Source organism: Montipora foliosa, chromosome 1, assembly GCF_036669935.1.
Source record: "Montipora foliosa isolate CH-2021 chromosome 1, ASM3666993v2, whole genome shotgun sequence".
NCBI lineage: Eukaryota > Metazoa > Cnidaria > Anthozoa > Scleractinia > Acroporidae > Montipora > Montipora foliosa.
In genome coordinates, this window is record NC_090869.1 from 35,028,496 (window position 1) to 35,048,495 (window position 20,000).

Sequence of the window (20,000 nt, forward strand, 5' to 3'; positions counted from 1 at the left end):
ACTTCCGAAGATGGTCAATCACAATAGGGCCATACCCCCATTTATACGAGAGAAAATAAGCCGCGGCTTCCTCTGGCCGCGGCTTACAGAAGACTCGAATGTTCACCCCGTATAAATGGTACAAAATCTGATCTACGTTCACGTCTTTTTCAAGCCGCGGCTTATATTGACCTGGGAATATATATTCGTATAAATAGTTCCTTTTGCGCATTTTGTACACCGTGGCCAGAGTAAGCCGCGGCTTATTTTCTCTCGGATAAAAGGCCCTAATATTGCAGGACGAGAAAAACATCAGTCCATCGTCCACGTGGAGCGTACCTGTGAGGTACTTTCTTGCTCGATTGTGAGCTGTCAGATCGGGCGGAATGTGGGAACTTCCTTCTTCGTCGAAGAAAAAGCGAGCGTTTTCACAACAAACTTATCCATGAGTAAGTTTTTATCAGTTTTCAACGAAAGAAAGTACATTTTGCCGAAAAACTTACAACTTCGCTTATTTTTCACAAATCTCATCTATAAGAGATGGCAACTGTGTCATTTCAGTGGTGTGTATATAAGGGCGTGTTTGTGTTGCACCAATAGAAGGAGACTCGTACCAGGTCCCCGACATGAAAAATAAAACCTTGAACTTCGAATGTTTGCGAAATCGAAGGTGACAAAGGTTTTTTTAGCCTTTTTCCAAGATTAATCATCTTAAAAATGGCGTATTTATGCAGGAATTTCGAAAAAACGTCTTGATTTATGTTTCATTTTATGAATTTTGTGCGTCCTTTTGTGAATTATGCGATTTTTCGTGAATTGTGCGATCGGATGCGATTTGAGGTCGATTGTGCGAAATCGCACCATCGCGTAATATCAGAAGGCCTGTATATGATAATGATTACTGGTAGGAATGATTATGAACCCCATCTGGCAGGAGGCAAGAATTTGGCTAATATTTTAATTTGTGACAAATAGGCTGAATTTTTCAAGTGTCTGACTGTTACTTATAGAGACAGTTTCTTAGATTGTCTTGATAAGTGTGAGAATCTCTTCTCCCTTTCATCTATAACCCCCACTTCAAATAATAATAATAACATATAATATAATAACATAATAATAATAATTTAATCACTGTCTAATATCATATTATTGATTCAATTAAACTGCATTGCTGTTAATTCTACCTGGTAATGGCCTCATCTATACAATCATGTAGAGCCTCATCAATGCTATGCATACGTATTATACTTTTCTCCCATTTTAAATTTTAAACTCATCAACAATAGATGAGCATGGGAGCTGGTGCTTTGGATGGGGAAGCCAGGAAGGTATCTGTCGAGGAGGAAGTGGTAGGCATCCATGTCAACTCTATATTGAGAAGCCATCTCCAAAAGGGCACCATCCCACTGAAGCAATCAGTGGAATGCATTCCAACCAGATACACTGTACCAAGAAGGAAGGGAGGCTGAGGAAAGCAAAATTTGCAAGAAAAATGGCCATGCAAACTGGACAGTTAATGCATTACCAAGCAAAAGTAAATGCCACCACGAGGAGCTCTTCAAAAGATTCCAAGGTTGCCCTGTATCAAGTCCGGGGAGTGGCCACTGAACAGCAGTGTCTTAATTTTAACTTCACCTAAAATTAAGTTTAGCCACATTAAATTTTAAAGCTTTATTTTCTGCTTTCATAGTGATGAAGTTACCTTTGCCTACATGTAACTTCTACTCTGGACTTTAATGAAATGCTGTTGGCACATTTCAGTGTTGTTAAAGTTTCAGATGATGTTATCCAGTTCACTGCAATCACTTGGCTGAGAGAGTTTATAACTCTCTCTGGACGCACAATGTTGCCATTTATTGCTGGAATACTAAAGTCAATATTGCCCTGTATGGCCTATGAACAAGACAAACAAAATATCCTTTTATTAATGTTTACAAGTATGTTATTGTTATGTTTCGGGTCCATTCAGTTCTTTGCATCCAGCATCTGATCAGCTGGCAGCAGATTATAGCGTTCATTTGATAGTCTTCTTAATAATTATGAAACTTGATGGCATATTACCTTGTCCTGTTAGTAAGTATATGCATTGCAGTAATTTGCATAATACAGTTGAATGAATTGTGTAGCAACATGTAAGTTCCAAAAGTTAATGCAAGATGGTGGACATTGCCATGCAGTAGTTATCTATCTATATTGACCTGTTGTCACTGGGTTCAAGTTTGAACAATAATCATTAAATGGACTTCATGAACAGTAATATATTATTTCCTGAAACCCAGTTTTCACAAGCAAAGTGAATTATAAGCAAATAAAACCTTAAGCCTTGGTACACTGTATCTGAAACTGTTATCATTTACCTGAATGAAATCAGACACCCCAAAGAAATAATCACAAGATCACATCCTTGACTGTATATAAATATCAAAGAAGCTGCTAAAACTGTCAATCAGAGTTTGATGAGACTGATCACAGAAGATGATGATAAAGATGTTGATACTGATGCCGTGTCTATGGATTGCGATAATGCTGTTTCTGAAACACAAACTCTGTTTGATCTTGGCCCAGTAGTCAATGTACTTACCAATCAGTTAATACACAAGTCCATACAGACCAGAATAGCCGTACTAAGATGGGTGTTACTACTTCACATGAAAACACCAAACAAGGTATGTTCAGTTCTTTGCTCATGAATGAAGCTGAATTTGATTGTCAAAAAGTAATTTTTGTTGTCTTGGAGCATTCCCCAGTCCTGTTCATTCTGGCTCTGGAAGCAGTCATGAAGTGCATTGTAGGGTGAAGGAGATACTGGGTGACCTTTTTTATGTTTCACTTTAATAGAAATGTAAAGTGTGTCGGCCATGAATCTCATCTTGAATTGAGTAATATCATTAATGTAATGTACATGACATTGTATAAAAAATTGCCATCAAAATAATAAATAGTGGTAGTGAAGGGCTAAGGGCTGCAGGTGCAAATCCTAAAAGTTTGAAGCCTTTGACAGTAAAAATAACTTTAAAACTCTTTTGAGGCACAAAATTAAATTATGTTTTGCTTGACTGATAATTTATTTGTTACAGATATTTGGTAAAATTGAAGATCTTTTCCCAAAACTTCTGGAGGCTTTGTCAGATCCCTCTGACGAGGCAAGTCATTTTCAAATTGTTTTCTGTTGTTTTATTAGCTCTTATTAACCGAGCAGGACGTCTGTATGGGAGAATCTTGACCGAAATCGTGAGTACAGATCTGGCAAATGCAGTGAGGTCTGTACACATGACTGAGGTCAAGAGTTATCTCTTATTAACCGAGAAGGAGGTCTGTATTGGAGAATCTTGACCGAGGTTGTGAGTACAGACAAGACCGAGGTCAAGATTCTCCCATACAGACTGACTATGCTCGGTTAATAAGATGTTTATTATATGGCAAACAAGAACAATTTAATTTGTTTAATGTAACTGGTTTGTACTAACTGACATTTTGCTTGCGAACGGTGATGAGTGGCGATGAGCTGAACTTAATTCTGTCAAAGTTTGCTCGTCATCCTCTCGTTTGTCATCATGCTGTTTGGCACTGCCATAAATAAATATTGGTAGAAGAAAATACTCAATATTTTTGCATTTTAGTTTGCATCTTTTCACCGCAAAACATTACCGGTCTAGATGCTGGTCTAGATGGGAAAATCTAGACCGCGGTCAATATCGATTTCAGCCAATCAAATTCGTGAACTTGGTAGTTCCCAGTCCTTGTGAGACAGAACCATATAATAATATTCCATACAGACTGACTATGGTTTACATATCTAATAAGATGTTTATTATATGGCAAACAAGAACAATTTAATGCATTTAAATAAATGTAACTGCATGGTTTGTACTCACTGACATTTTGCTTGCAAATGACAATGAGTGGCGATGAGCTGAATTTAATTCTGCCAAAGTTTGCTCATCCTCCTTTTTTTTCTCATCATTTAGCACTTCCATAAATATAAAATATTGGTGAAAGAAAATGCTTAGTATTTTAGCATTTTGGTTTGCAACTTTCTTTACCGCAAAACATTACCGGGCTAGATGCCGGTCTATATTCATTTGGTAAATCTAGACTGCGGTCAATATTGATTTTAGCCAGTCAAATTAGTGAATTTGGTACATGTAGTTCCTAGTCCTTGTCAGACAGAGCCATATTTTATAGGCAATAATAATATAATAATATTCACCTTCATACAATGCATTGTTGGCTAGTCACCACCTATAATACTGTAGGGTGCTTTGAAAGTTCTTGCCTTTTTCGTCAAGACTGGATTCATGTTCATCACCTTGAAGTTTACTAAGTACAAAAACAAATATGAAAACCGTCCTGTTGTATCATTGTCATATGTTGCCTGTTTTAGGTTTGCTGTTTTTTCGTTTTTTGCTTATTACTTCGTAACAGCGTAATAGAGTTTTGTTTCTTTTCTTCACTTCGCAACTGCGTAATACCCTTTTTTGTTTCTTTTCACTTGCATTTTTTTTTATCAGCCACTTGTTTAGAGAGGGGTGGGAGACAACGGAAAGGGCAGCAATGGGATTTTCCTTCCTTTGCTTTACGGAGTCTTCAATGTCGTGAGTTTTTAAACGTCTCTTCGATCCATGAAATGTATTAAATGTACGAACAGCGGTACATGTCTGTCCTTTTGCTTTTCCGGCTTAAAATGTCCATCGTAATAGCGTAGTAATGTGCTGTTGAACAATCACATATTGGCGTAGTTGTGTAATTTGAAAAATATCGAGCTTGACAAAGCCCGTACATTTACTCTGTAAGATGTTCATCATAACAGCGTAATAACGTAATGAAAAAGTAAGATTGCAACGTTGAAGAAACACGGAATGGAAAATCCTTACACAAAATATTTACGGCGTAATAGCGTAACGAGCGTAATAGCGTAACAACTATCATGAAAGTGTCGAGCTTGACCAAGACCGTACATATACTGTGAAAGTGGTTCATCGTAATAGCGTAATAACGTAATAAGAAAGCGGCGTTGAAACATCCCTGTAAGATGTTCATCATAATAGCGTAATAACGTAATGAAAAACTAAGATTGCAACGTTGAACAAACACGGAATGGAAAATCCTTACACAAAATATTTACGTCGTAATAGCGTAACAACTATCATGAAAAGTGCCAAGACCATACATATACTCTGAAAGTGGTTCATCGTAATAGCGTAATAACGTAATGAGAAACTGAAATTAAGAAAGCGGCGTTGAAAAACCATGGAATGAAACATCCCTGCTAAATTGTTGGCGTAATAGCGTAATAACTGAATAACTGCGCCTAAAAATTCCAGCTAACCAAGCCCCTACATTACCTCTGTGAAGTGTCCGTTCTATTAGCGTAATTACGTAATGAACAACATAACCAAAGATTGCGACGTTGAACAAACATGGAATGGAATACTCCTAGTATTACACAATGTTGACGTAATAGCGTAATAACGGGCAAAAACTTTCCAGCTTGACCAAGCTCCAATAATAGCACGTTAAAATGTCCATCGTAATAGCGTAATATCGTAATGACACACACAAAGAAAGAACATAAAGATTGCGAATCGAAACAGATGGAACGGAACATTTTTACTACAATACTTGGCGTAATAGCGTAATAACTGCGGAAAATATCTGGCGTGAAAAATGCCCATCGTAAAGCGTAATAACGTAATGAAAAGAAGAGATACAGATAGAAACGTTGAACTATCAATCATGCATGCAACGGCGCAACCCTACTTCCCGAGATCGAAATGTTTGGAGATGAAATACACTTTAAACGACTGAGTGTATCTAACGTGACCAACCCCGTAGAATAGTCTGACCTGGTTCAACAAACGATTTGTATGTAACGCTACGCTACTGCGCATCAACCATTTGTCTTTTTCTTAAAAGCCTAAAGCGCTGAGGAAATGAAGAAGCGACGACTCGCGGCAGCCTTTACGCCAGATGCAGTTCAACAACGTATTGATCAAAGAAACAAAGCCCAGGACGAGTTACATGCTGCCTTTTCTTTTTTACATGCTATCGACATACAATCTATTCTTGTAGATAACTTGGTTATCACAGAGGATCAGGCTTTGCTTTTGCTCTCTTCAAAATTAACGTTTCGAGGAGTTGTGCTTTTGAAAATGGCCTTAGATCATATCCCCATTACCGTTAGTGTCACCCCCAGAGGAAGTACAATACCTCTTCGCTTTTCCATTGCAAAACAAATCCTTGAAAAAAACGGTGTCAAGTTGTCAGAGGCTGAAGTTCAGATTTATGCCCGTATAATGGAACGATACTGCTCAGTGTTTTGCGCATCATTCAAATTTGAGCTCGACGATTCTTTATGGGAACTCACGGGTGAAGGCAGCTATCACTACAACAGATTCATTGTGCCACCAGTGGAGTCATGCCTGCATTGTGATAACGCCCTGGCAATGAATAATATGCCTTCTAAAGCAATAGTTTACGGGATAACAGGTCCTCTGCCGGCAACGAAAGTGATGCTTTGTTGTAATCGGTGCAAAACAAGCTATGGAATAGCATTTTTTTCCGACGAAAAGGGTAAACATCTGTACCCCAAGAAGCACGAATCTCCATTGGTGGAAGCCAGCGATGTAACATACGTAGAGAAGAATCTGTACAAGTGGATTCCAAGTCTTGGGTGAGTTACTGTCATATTGACAATCAAACACACGTTTTGTATGTCTAGTGTCGCTTGATGCCGCTTTGAGAATGACTTGTATACCGTACATTTCCTAAAGAAACGACTTCCCAAGAGTGACCTCGAAAAATTGGGACTGAAATGAAATCTCGAAAGTAGCTAATTTTCGCAAGTAACGAGGGTCGTTCCTTTCTGAAATTTACGGCACTTGTTTACAAATGGGACTGTCACCATTATTAGGAATTTTTTTAATTTTCCTTTACTTTCCAGAAATCATTGCTGGGTTTCATTTAGCGGCTTTTCGGAGGCATATAACGAGGCATTCGTAAACAACATCGAAAAGTACAGGGCGATGGTTGGAGGTAATTCATAATCGGAATTTATCCAAAACGTTTGTTTCCTGCAAAGCCTTTCCGTGCGCTTCAAAATCGCTTTTTTGTTCGATTCTTGATTTAAGGTGATGACATTCTACTAGAAGAGAAAGGCAACTCAAGCGGTTCAACTGCAGGTATGTACCATCCTGTTGGTGAAAGCTGACTGATGTTGCACATTGCTAGCGACACCGCTAACAATAACTCATGTAATTTTGTCCACAATTTCTCCAGTTCTGTCTTGTCAGTACGTCTTTTCATCTTTTAACGAATGTTAAAGAGTTTCTTTAAGCATTTATAAATAATTTATATTTCTACGCTCAAAACAGCTAGTGCTATTTAATTTTTATTTTTTTCTGTTGTAACTTGTATTCAGAGCAAGAGCCATCTGAATTTGCTGACCTGTCGACGGGTTCTCCTAACCAAGACAAGTCCAATAAGGGTTGGTATGAATATCTTGCGTCACCAAGTTATCTTTGGATCCCTTTTGAAGAAGCAGTATTTATATCGCCGCCACGAGCAGTCAGATATGAATTAAATTCGCTAACTATTAAGTACCTTTGAAATGAGTAACAAGCATGTTTCTTATGTTTTAAGCAAATCTTCCTGGTGAGATCTCTGGTAAAACAGTTGCAAAATGTTTCTGGAAGCAGGAGTTGGTGGAGGAGCTGGATGATAAGGTGTTGCGGGAAACATGGATATTCACAGAAAAAAAGAATCCAGATAATACAATGTCTGGAAACGAGGAGGATGCTATGGAGTATCTTGAAAGCCTACGAAGTACCAGTTTGTACTCTCACGCATGCTCTGAAGGCTGCAAGCGAAAAGGTAATCGCACTGTAATCATTCCTTTTCACACGTAAACGAATAATTGCACGGTAAGTTAAGGCTGGTTTTCTTTAGCGACGTAAGCATAGATAGAAGCTACCCAAGCTAACTGAATATTTACTGCGTTTTGGTAGGATAAACAACACTTATGAAGAACAAGTTAATGCATCCCTGTTTGTTGCTTGTGCCTTTGCATGTGTCGAGGAAGTGAAAATCAGCTTTATATTATAGTTATGTCAAATGAACCGTGCATTAAGAATTGAAGCATGTGTGTGTCAGCTTTGAACTTTTCAGTAACATTTCGACCACTGGAGAAAGCTACGACATTGTTTCACGGAAAAATATGGATATTGTAAAAGGAAAATCTCTTGGAGTGCATTAACTTTGTCACAGAGATTTTCATAGAAACTCGTGAAACCAACAAATAAAAGCTTCTCAGTAATGATGAAAAGCATCCCACTGTGTTGAATTATTGTTTCGCATTTTAATACTTGCATATTTCTGCTTAATTGTAGTCTCATCTCTTGGAATAGGTTAGTTAAAAAAACGTAAAGGTGAATTGCCTAAGTTTGACTATTTTGTAGGTTGTGGCATACTTTACGTAGCCGATGGAAACTGGAAATTAAAGTATCCCCATTGCATGTGGAAAGTACCTGTGAACGTGGATGGATTTCAAAATGCCATAAACTACCCATGCATTTGTCCACTCTCTCCTGTCAGGGGACAAGCATTTTGCAAAGACCATTGTGAACTGGCAAGGAGGGTGTCTATTCCTCATGAACTTCACAACTTTTTGAAGTTCTGTGGTATTTCAGGTATAAGTGCTAAGTTTTACTTTGTACACCTTACACATTTCCAACCATTCCAATTTGGAAAAATCCTTATCACTATCACTCATAAACGAGGCACGGTCAATTTATGATCAAACTATTGTAGTTTAATTGTGAAAGTCTGGGATCTGGGATTAATTGGCATGTGGTCTCGACTTTTTATATACTCAGTTATCTTAAAATCTTACAGGAGCTGACAAAGGAGGTACTAAGACAGCCCACGAAAAAATCGAGGAACAATTGGAAGCCTATACTCAGGGTAATACATGCACAAAGCAGGTTGATGCAGCCACTTGTCAAGGTGAAACATCGATTGTACATATTTTTGTGTTGCAAGCCAATACTAGCGTTTTTTATTATCCCTGTTCGTTCGTTTGTCCCTTCAAACTCTTAAAAAACGATATTCCCAATGAGTTGGAACTCTCTAAAAGTAATTTGTGGCTTCGCGTTTCAACGTCAAGAAAAACAACTAAATAATGTAGTAGTGAAATAGCCACTTCTAAAAGCTTTCATTTGATATACCTGTATACGGGTTGGGATGTCCGCGCCGTAATTGGAGAGCGCCACTTCTGTTTAACTGGAAACACCTCGGAAGGTACACGGTAACCAAAAGCTAACATCAGAGTCATTGCAGTTTCTCGATTATTTCAGTAAACATAAGTTGCTAAAAATAAGAGATACAATTACCGTTTTGCTGATTACGCCATTGTTTTAGACAAATATACCCAGCTCAACCTTTGTTCAAGTTTGTAAAGCACCTGTGTTCATGGTTTTTCAGGCACACGCGAGTTCATTCAAGCAAACAGCAAATTCCTTGACAGCTGTTTTGAAATGGAGCCATCTTCATGCAATAAGGACACTGGAGGATATAAAACACTTCATAGTTGGTCCAGAGGAGTCTTTTTTGTTGTTAGTGCTGGGGGTCACATAGAATACTGGCAACCTATTTACAGGTTTGCGTTCTTAAAAAATTACGTTTACTGCTTGCATCGCTGGATTACTGCTATTTGTTTAGTTGCTGGTGGTGTAAAGGCCTGATGATTCCCTTGCGTCGTCTCACGCGAGATGTCGTGTCTCGCGCTAAACACACTACACGGATCGTGCAAAGGGATTTCCTTTTGATGGGTGGGCACCGATGTGATTGGTGACGTCTGACTTGGGTACATGCCTTTTTGTTTAACCTTGATCGATAGTATATGTGGAAATATTGAACGGTTCTGCATAGTAAACCATATGTGCTGAACTTTCCTTTTCTTTTTAGATCCGAGTCACCCTCACAGGCCTTTTTAATATTGGTCCTTTGGCTGTATCGAAAGTTTAAGCCATTATTGGATGATGGAATGGCCCCGGAAGAGCTTATGACGGTGATGTCAAGCACTATAGTCGCATATGACAACATGTGTCACGTTGACGGCTTAAAGGTTGCACGTGTAGACCTCCCATTTGAAGATCCCTTGAAGAAAGTGTGGCAGTGTGTTGTAAAAGTCATTGATAAATTGCATATTCGTAATCATAAAGATGAGAAATGCAAAACCTTGTATAACCCAATTGACAAAGTACCCGATGGATACAACACTATGGCTGCTGAACAGACTTTTGTCTGGGGTAGCAGGTTCAAACGGCTGATTTGTGCAATGCCACGGCTTCATCAGTTTTTTTACCTCCACAGGCTTGTGAAACGGCGAAATGCATACACTCAGCGCTGTCATCAATCAAATAAAATTCCAGTGCTTCCAAAGGAATCAACAACAACAAATTCGTATAATTCACAACATAGTTAAATGCAACAATACATCATTACAAAGCCATTCACTAACTCTTTAGTTGCAGTCCCAGTTATTTTATAACAGAAAAGCAACACAAGAGTATCAGAAATCTAAATTGAGGAAGTTTATAACTGCTAGTGATTCGTAAGATTGACCTCTTTATAGTGTACAAGGTCGCCCAATCACATGATGATGATGATGATGATAATGATGATGATAATTGAACTTTATTTTTAACACGATGTTTAAAGCTGAATATCTTGTGGGGTCGTGGACAAAGGATATCAAATCAAATCAATACAGATCAAATCATATTGGTTTCATCTTTAACCGGTGAAGAGACTTGTGCAAATCGATAAAAACGGGTGTGGATCGACGCCTGAGCAAAGGGTTTGTGTCTGCACCATTCCTCCCGGGGTATTGGTTCAGGAGCCAGTGCTTTTTACGATTACGGTCAATGATGTAAGTCCAGTGCTTTAATGATTAAATATGCAGACTACATTAGTTGTATCATACCTGTGGCACTTGAGGGTCATTCAGATAATGTCCCAGAAAAGTTGATGATGCTTAATTTAAGTGAGACTAAGATGTTTATCAAGAGTAGGACAACCCGACCCCCGCCCCATCGCCAAGAGCGAGCAGGTATCATACCTGAAGCCATCCAGGGCTATCCCACAAACTGGGAATCTGATAAAACGCAAACATATCCCTCATTACTAATTTAATACTCTAATCATGCAACTCTTCGGGAGTAACCTTACAATTAAATAATTATTCCAAATTGATGGCCTACAGGTAAGAGCGCTTAAATTTTCATATATTCAATACACTACACCCATTTAGCAGATTCTTCAGGAAAGGAATAAGAAGTTATCGAATAGTATTGTGGGCACTCCTTTGCACCCTCTTCAAGATCTCGTAAGAGTCGCGAATTCTTCGTGGGGCACACCCCTACCATATTCCACGTGTCAATTAAAAATGCTTTCTGTATTGATGCTACAATATTCGGTCTTTATTTGACAGTATGTTTTACAGTTATTCATGTTCATATGGACAGTTTTTTTTACAATCAGAACCAGTATGGAAAATAGTATGTTTTGGTCTGAATAAGTTCGGATTTACAAATCCGGGCGGGAAACCTGTGTCAATATATCCGAGGAGTACCTGTTTGGAGGAAAATAGCCTCGGACCAGCCCGCTCTCTCAAATAAACACATCGAAAGTCTACAAAGGAGGAAGCGGCGAAGAAAATGTTCTGCTCTTCTGCGGGTTTCGGTGTTCTTGTCTGGGAAAAGACATTTAAGGACGTTCGCGCCAATTGTTTCTGCGCATCCTTAACGCAAATGAACACGCCACGTCATACACGAGCGCGCGCGCTAAGTAATAAAATGAGAACTGATAGGGCAAAAGGCCATTGCTATAGCTTTGCCTGGATTTAACGGTCTTGGACATTCGGTGACCCCTATTTTTCTTTCCAGAAACGGATTTTATTTACAATTATCTCCACGTTGTCCAAAAATGAACAAAAAATCAATGTGGGAAGTTCAAAAAATTTCAAGAGTTCTGCTCACGGGACATCAAATCCTGCCATCTTGCTGCTGCAAGGCGCGTGAAACTGTGGTCGCTAAATGCGAACTTGATCTTTAAGGGAACCTCACCAGTTGACTAAATTCACTTAACTAGTCCACTTAAACAATATTTGGCAGAGAACATTTCACTTCAAAGATTTAATTGCAATATATTTGGGTTTACAGACACTGGCCTTATTCGATAACGAAGCCCGATTTTGTCACATTTTGGGTGTTTTTCCGGACATGTTCTCTCCAAAACGAAGTCGGTGACCCCCCATTTTTTTTACATTTCTGACATAACTAACTCATCATCTTACAGTGGTAAAAGTTTCAGAAGAAAATCAATGTTGAAAGAATTTCGCGCGAACGTCCTTAAAAGGGCTTTACTTTTAACATTAAAAAGTAAGGGTGGATCCGCCACTGATAACTGCGATGATCTCGAAACTTATTCTTGTTTCATTCCCGCAGTTCAAATGTATGTCATAAACACATCGTTTCTTCAATACTATAATCTCGTAAAGGCACTGCTCGAGGTGAACCACTTTAGCATGTTCAAACTTTCCGCAATTGATATACGGGAAATCGCCTTCTTCACCGGTGGAGGGAGACCAAAAATCTTTGTCGACCCATTTCTCGCTCACAAGGCGCTCGGTTGGACTTTTCTGAGGCCATTTAACTACGTAGCAAACGTGCTCATTCCTTGATGACTTTTCAGAGATAGTGACGACAAGAAGCTTCGAATTTTTTGCACAATGATGGATGGAAATTATTATTTAGTTGTCTTCTATATTTTGACGACCACTCCACAACGCGAATTTTATGCACAATGATGGATGGAAAATATTATTTAGTTGTCTTCTATTTTTGGACGACCACTCCACAACACGGTAATCAACTAGTTTGCTTTCTTTGTCTTTGATTACAATCTATGAAGTTGTGGTATCATCGCTTATTTCCTCAACTTTCCTTGTAAGTCACTGCCTTCTTCTAGGTCTCTGATGACAATGACGGAAAGCCAAGGACCGTACCTTTGTTTCTTGAGAAGCGCACGACGGAACCGGGAACCCCACTAGGAAACACATTCGCCGCTTGTTTAATTTATGGGGAACGTTTCAATAAAAGGTGTATAATCCAATAAACAATTTGGCTGGGTAAATCTAATTTACATGACTTTCCTAGTAATATACTGCGCTCTATTAAATCCAAAACGTCCCTATGGCTATGCCGCCCTTTCAACAAATCTCATATGCCCGATAACCGAAATGAACCCCACACTTAAGGACAGAAAGTGTCTAAATTCCCAATAAGTGACTGAACTTTCCCGCGCGACTATCCGTTTATCGTTTTACATCGCAACAGTAAGCTTATTGATACGGTCTAATTGCCGATGCTTCACTGTTACGAAATGGAGACAAAAAATGTAGTTCAGAAGTGTCCATAAGAAACAAACCTGCGAAGAAGGTAAAATCCTATTTTAGAAAAAAAAGACGTCTTTATGTGAAAAGTGGCAACATCCGTGGGATATAGGGAACGTTGTCTCTATACCACATCTCTACAGTTGTCCCTTAGAACAGTTGTTCCGCTTCACCCCCCTTATTTTGTCGTCCAATACACTGATATCGCTGTAACGATCTTTTGCTTTCCTTTTAGACACAAGCTAAGCTATCGTAGTGTATGCACCACATCATTCAGATTCGTTTTTGTGATCTGGGTTCTCAGTGCGTGTGACTTGTTTCAAACAATGTCTGAAAAATCAAGCATGGAGAGCATTGAGCCTTTTTATGGGTACCCGCGGATGTCGATTTCTTCGCGGGTTTTCCATCAAATCGAAATTAAAATTGAAATCATGACTTGTCATACGAGAATTGTTCAACGTGGTATTGTCATGGCACAGCTTAAGCAACTTCGACGACGACGGTAGTGAGAAGGTAATAATAATAATAATAATAATAATAATAATAATAATAATAATAATAATAATAATAATAATAATAATAATAATAATAATAATAATAATGTTTTGGTCGCAAGCCAATCTCTTTCTATGTTAGGGAGGCCCCATGAAGCCACCTTGTGATTAAGCATCTCATGGATGCTGTCTCAGTCCATGATGACTAAATGGACCTTTGCTGTGCTAAAATAACGGCATAATATCTGGAATGGCACTGTTTGAAATGTTTCTACAGATGCAATTAAGGAGAAGGCAACAAAGTGAGAGACAGTTCTTTGTCAAAGAAGCATGGCGGTTGAGGTACTTTTCCAACCATTTTCGGTTGAAACGCGGTAACTCCTTGGAATAGTTATTACCAGAAACCAACATGGCAGGAGCCCGCGGCCGACTTTAAATGGCCCGCGTAAACGACAGCGGTTGCTGCCAAAGCTTTTTCAACCGTTTCAAACAAGTTTGATAGGTCGTTTGATAGAGTATCAAGTCGGTTGGAAAAGTTGATCAACCTGACCAACGAAAACGGTGTTTTCCCAATAGACCCCGAAAAAACTCAACCAACCCAACCAACAAAAAACGGTTGATCCCAATAGAACACAACCTAAGTGACCAGAGCAAAACAACAGCAGTCTTCAAGGAATTAAAAAAGGACAAGAAGAAGAAGAAAGGTTAACAGTGAATGTCGAAAGGGCTGGATGTTGCAATGGTGTGATTCACACCTCTGGTTTTCGGTACAAATGAAGGAATGAAAGCGGAATATCACATGCTTTTGAAAAATATCGCTGACAAACCACTTAGATTTTAATTATATTGCTTGTTTATCACAATGTTTATTTAAAATGAGGCGCGGTAGTAAAATGGACTGGCCTCTAGAATGCCAAATAACCAGCGATCTAGCAGACTTTTCTTAATAGAGGGCGCAGGTTAGTAGAAAACCTTAAACTTTTCAATCTCACGGCTCTGTTATCATGATAACAAAATGATTATTATGTCATGACGACTGAGTGCCGTGATTACTGAACACTTATTACGTTATTACCCTCATGATGGGTTGCAGTGAGTACTAAAGGCTTATTACATTATTACGCTATTACGAGTGAGTATACTTACACTTTTCATTTTCAATGCTTGGTTGTAGTGAGTTCTAAAGGTTTATTACATTATTACGCTATTACGACTGAGTATACTTATACTATTCATTTTCAATGCTTGGTTTTTGTGAGTATTAAAGGCTTATTACATTATTACGCTATTACGAGTGAGTATACTTACACTTTTCATTTTCAATGCTTGGTTGTAGTGAGTTCTAAAGGTTTATTACATTATTACGCTATTACGACTGAGTATACTTACACTATTCATTTTCAATGCTTGGTTTTTGTGGTATTAAAGGCTTATTACATTATTACGCTATTACGACTGAGTATATATACTTACACTTTTCATTTTCAATGCTTGGTTGTAGTGAGTTCTAAAGGTTTATTACATTATTACGCTATTACGACTGAGTATACTTACACTTTTCATTTTCAATGCTTGGTTGTAGTGAGTTCTAAAGGTTTATTACATTATTACGCTATTACGACTGAGTATATATACTTACACTTTTCATTTTCAATGCTTGGTTTTTGTGAGTACTAAAGGCTTATTACATTATTACGCTATTAAGACTGAGTATACTTACACTTTTCATTTTCAATGCTTGGTTGTAGTGAGTTCTAAAGGTTTATTACATTATTACGCTATTACGACTGAGTATATATACTTACACTTTTCATTTTCAATGCTTGGTTGTAGTGAGTTCTAAAGGTTTATTACATTATTACGCTATTACGACGGAGTATATATACTTACACTTTTCATTTGCAATGCTTGGTTGTCGTTGTACTAAAGGATTGTTACCTTATTACGCTATTACAACAGAATATTTTCACTTTTCATTGTCATGACTTGGTTATCGAGAGTACAAAATGCATATTACATTATTACGATATTACAATAGAGTATCCATACACGTTCCCTTAATTTAGTGCGCTATGCTCGATTAGGCGTATTTATACATTATCACGCCATTGCATTGATCGGTTATCGTAAGCAATAAAAGCTTGTTACATTATTACGCTATTACGACGTTTTCAAGGTTCACTTAAGCTAACTCTATCACTTTCCATACCATTCGTTATCGCGAGTGTGAACAACCTTTTAATGCTATTACAACGAACAAGTTACTCTCGCATTTTAAATTTTCAACACTCAGTTACCGTGATTGCTAACGGCCAATTACTTTATTACGCTATTACGAGCATCATATCCTCCATGATTACGAAAGGTATTAAATCATTCTTATGATTGCCACCACAGTGAAATCCAAGATTGCGTGGCAACCAACATACTTTATTCTTGAGAGTAGCCCTTACGCTATTACGACGTAATAACCAAAAAAAAAAAAAACGTTAAACCTATACTGGGCATGGTATAATCATTGTTATTTGCTTCGAACAATCTGCATACAACTTTATAATGGACATCATTTCTTGAATGTCAAAACAAATTTCTGTTAAAAAAAGGCAAGTTAAAAACCTTACTAGGATCATTATTTTATTGTTTGAATTTTATTTGACAAGAAAGGTAATATTGCACATAACCCTTCAATTTTTATTCACATTGTTTGCAATATTCCAAACCTGAGGAAAGTTGTATGCCTCTGTTCTTTTAGGTTGTTCTTCTGGACTTAGAAGCTCTTGCAGAGATTTCGGCTTCACCTGCAGGTCCTCCAAGGAACAGTCCCCCACACAGCATGTCTCCTACGGGATCACCAGCTTCAGAACAGTCCTCAGCCCCTCACAGGCAGCTCAACAAGTACTTTCACAACTTCATGCACAATGTAATGCTCCTGTTCAGAACAGATAGAAAGCTGCTTGAGGAAAGGGGCTCTTTTATTTTAAGGTTAGTTGTAATGACTTATCATTTTCATTATCATTATCATTATCATTAGTAGTAGTAGTATTATTATCAATGAAAGCAATAATGTGTTCATTTTGTGGAGGGGAGCGGGTAAACTTGTTACATTTACACAGGTTTTGAATAAGTAATTTGCTTACTTTACACATTATGATTATACATGTAGTGTGTCATTCAGTGCAGACACTGTAATGTCACAGCTTACCAGTCCAACCTTCGTATAAAAGAAAAAGAAACTCTATTTAAAGAAAACAAATTGTTGGCCAACCACTCTTATGTAACCTGTGCGTTACATGTACGTTGCCCAGGTCAGTCAGTTTAATAAAGGGCTATAACTTCACACTATTTAAGGGTGTTTAGGGGAAATCTTTAGTTAATCACAAGGTTAAACTCAAAAATAGTGATGTGGAATTCCTTTAATGATAAAAATTATCATTACATCACAAACAAGATGATTCTGAGCAAAAACAACCTTTATCCAGGGGATTTGCCATTGTAAACTTGTAAATCATTGGGCCAACTTTTTTCAAGATTACCCAAATGCAATCAGTTTCCATTTTTGTCCATTTGTTCCCATCCATGCTTCTTTTTCCTATTGCTGTATTTCTTTTATGAATTAATTTTTTTTAACAGTTTCCGGTGGTTATTGCATTACTACTAATGACATGACATAGTCCTTTTAAGTCAGTTAGTAGAGATCGAATTCGCCCCAACGAAGGGCTAAATTATATAATATGCACTTGAAACATCAGCCACCACTTTACTTTTCCATAGTGCCATTTCGACCTTCATTGACTTGACTCTTGAAATTATCAGTCATTCTTTTTCATCTTATTTATTTTATAATTATTGCTACTCTCAAAATGAGCAAACTTAAGAAGGAAAAACAGGGACCAAAGATAATAAGCAAATAATAAAAAAAGGGGGAAGGAAGCCTTGATATAAAAATTAGAGTGCCTATATGGATTTTTGTTTTTTTTTTTACTGGTCTTTTAAAAGAGGCGCCTGTTTGTCTGTCTGTCTGTCTGTCTATCAGCTAGGTTTCTTGAAGTCATTTTAATGTTAGTTTGTTATGTGCAGCAGGTAACAAAATGCAAAATCAAAAGCAATGACAAATACAGTATTAAAAGTAAAGCAAAGTAACCTTATTTAACATCAATAACTCATAACTTAACAGTAATTCAATGGACAAACCTGAGGTTGACGGTGCGCTCATTTTACTCCCCCCTCTGCATCAATGCTCCGTTTTACAGGTATTTAACCTATTCAAACCTCACCCTAGGACAACCCCATTGACCAGTAAAATCGTCTGGCGTTAGACAGCTGAGTAAAATCCATTAAGTCTCACTCTCAGGAGTCAATGAGTTAAAGCTACTTATTACTGTGTAACATGTAAGCTACACAACGGACAGAAGTCAAAACAAGGCTGGGAGATCCGGGGATCGAACTTGGGACCTCTAGCGCAAAGGCCACACACTTACCGACTGTGCCACAGTAAGTGTGCCATAGTGACTTTTTATGATTTTTGGATTATGATTACATTATTTTGATTTTTTTCTAGGCAACTCTGTCTTTTGTTAAATGCAGAAGACATTTATAGAGCATTGTCAGAGATAATTGTTCAAGAAGAAGACTTCCAGTTCGCGGCACTGATGGTGCGATATTTGAACATGATTCTCCTTACATCCAGTGAACTGTTTGACCTCCGAAACCAACTCAGAGAACTTGCCACACCTGTAAGAAAAGCTTGTCGCCTTTGTTCATTTTTATTTTATCAAATGAGTGAATGCTTCAGTTAGCCTGTCCAAAAACACTAACACAAGTGTTCCCAAGCCAAAAGTAATTGTTTGATGCAAGGCAAAAATTCTCAAGTATCCAAACCGGCAGGATTTTCTTAAATTTAGTTTTATTAATAATGTTTCCATTCGGTGGATAGGAAACTGGCCAACTTGCTTTTCATGCACCTGGTCTCAGCTGTTTTTTCTCCCATAACCAACCAACCAACCCACCCTCAAGAAATACACTGTAATCATTTTGTTCAAAAAAAGTGGACTTCTTGCCTTTTTATGGGCTACCATTAACCTGATATGTCCATGATTGACCCTAATCAGATGCACGTGAGTTTCAATAAGCATCAGGAAGTGTCCACTTGCTCTTCTCCCCAACTTATTACTCCCAAATAATTTGTCCTAAATGTCGCCAGGTAAATACCCTTGCTTCGTGCACTTGTTAAGCAGCCTATAGTCTATTTATATTATTAAGTTGATGTTATTTTTAGGAGAGGGTTGGGTTGGTGCTATTGTTTTTGCACTGGTACTGCGTGCTTTGCAACATCACTTACAGAAATTAACATCACAAAGTGTCCCCAAAATGCTGCTCTTCAAGTATTAAATGATTAAGAGCTGCATTTACCCAAAGCTAAAAACCCTTAAAACCTTTACATTAATTTTACCCTTACATGTATGTTGAAATAGGTAGCAAATGCTTAGACTTAAAGGGACACTTTGTGCATGTCAAAATTGGGTGTGCATCTAATTAGGGTCAAGCCTGGACATGAGTGCGGATATTAACCTTAATTAACTCATTTGCCATTTTTTTAGGAGAGCTGTTCACTATTTTCCTGTTTGTATCAGTCATGGTGTCACAACCCTGTAGCCACTGTTTCCTTGTGTTTGCTAACACAGAATTACCAACATGCATGTGACCTTCTCATGGTTTTGTATCCTTGATAACCAACGTTTATTATTTTCAGTGTAAAACACAAATAATTGGGCTGTTGCATGTTCATATTGGTTACCTGAGCAAGAGCTTAAAGTGCCCCTAACCCCCAAATATTTTTTGCGAAAATGAATCTTTGCACCTGTTTGAAACGCATTGCGGCCATTTTTTCCTTTTTCTAACAAATCCTGCCTTTTTATAGGCTTCAAAACTTGCGAAAAAACCAAGCATCTTTTTTTCACGACCGAGTCAGAAGGGAAGTGGATCTATGCCTGTGACGTCACAAACTGATTTACATCTCTTTAATTAACTCTTAAGTTTGTAAACATGCATGCAAATTAGATTGCGATGTCAAATCA

The 20,000-nt window shown here is 37.9% G+C and overlaps 2 protein-coding genes across 2 annotated transcripts in view; both read left to right on the plus strand.

The window, feature by feature from the left end:
• Positions 1-20,000, plus strand: part of LOC137997347 (protein VAC14 homolog) — a 45,839-nt gene that overhangs the window by 18,477 nt on the left and 7,362 nt on the right. Inside the window, exons 8-13 of the mRNA XM_068843289.1 lie at positions 1,752-1,890; positions 2,396-2,645; positions 3,057-3,122; positions 16,679-16,908; positions 18,485-18,659; positions 19,524-19,642. Coding sequence (XP_068699390.1) covers positions 1,752-1,890; positions 2,396-2,645; positions 3,057-3,122; positions 16,679-16,908; positions 18,485-18,659; positions 19,524-19,642 — 979 coding nt within the window. The remainder of the gene's footprint in view (positions 1-1,751; positions 1,891-2,395; positions 2,646-3,056; positions 3,123-16,678; positions 16,909-18,484; positions 18,660-19,523; positions 19,643-20,000) is intronic.
• Positions 5,913-10,671, plus strand: LOC137991716 (uncharacterized). The gene is made up of 10 exons (XM_068836974.1): positions 5,913-6,652; positions 6,923-7,014; positions 7,110-7,160; positions 7,400-7,465; positions 7,621-7,851; positions 8,436-8,666; positions 8,872-8,982; positions 9,460-9,634; positions 9,943-10,286; positions 10,613-10,671. The coding sequence occupies exons 1-10, from the start codon at positions 5,913-5,915 to the stop codon at positions 10,669-10,671; spliced, it is 2,100 nt and encodes a 699-aa protein (XP_068693075.1).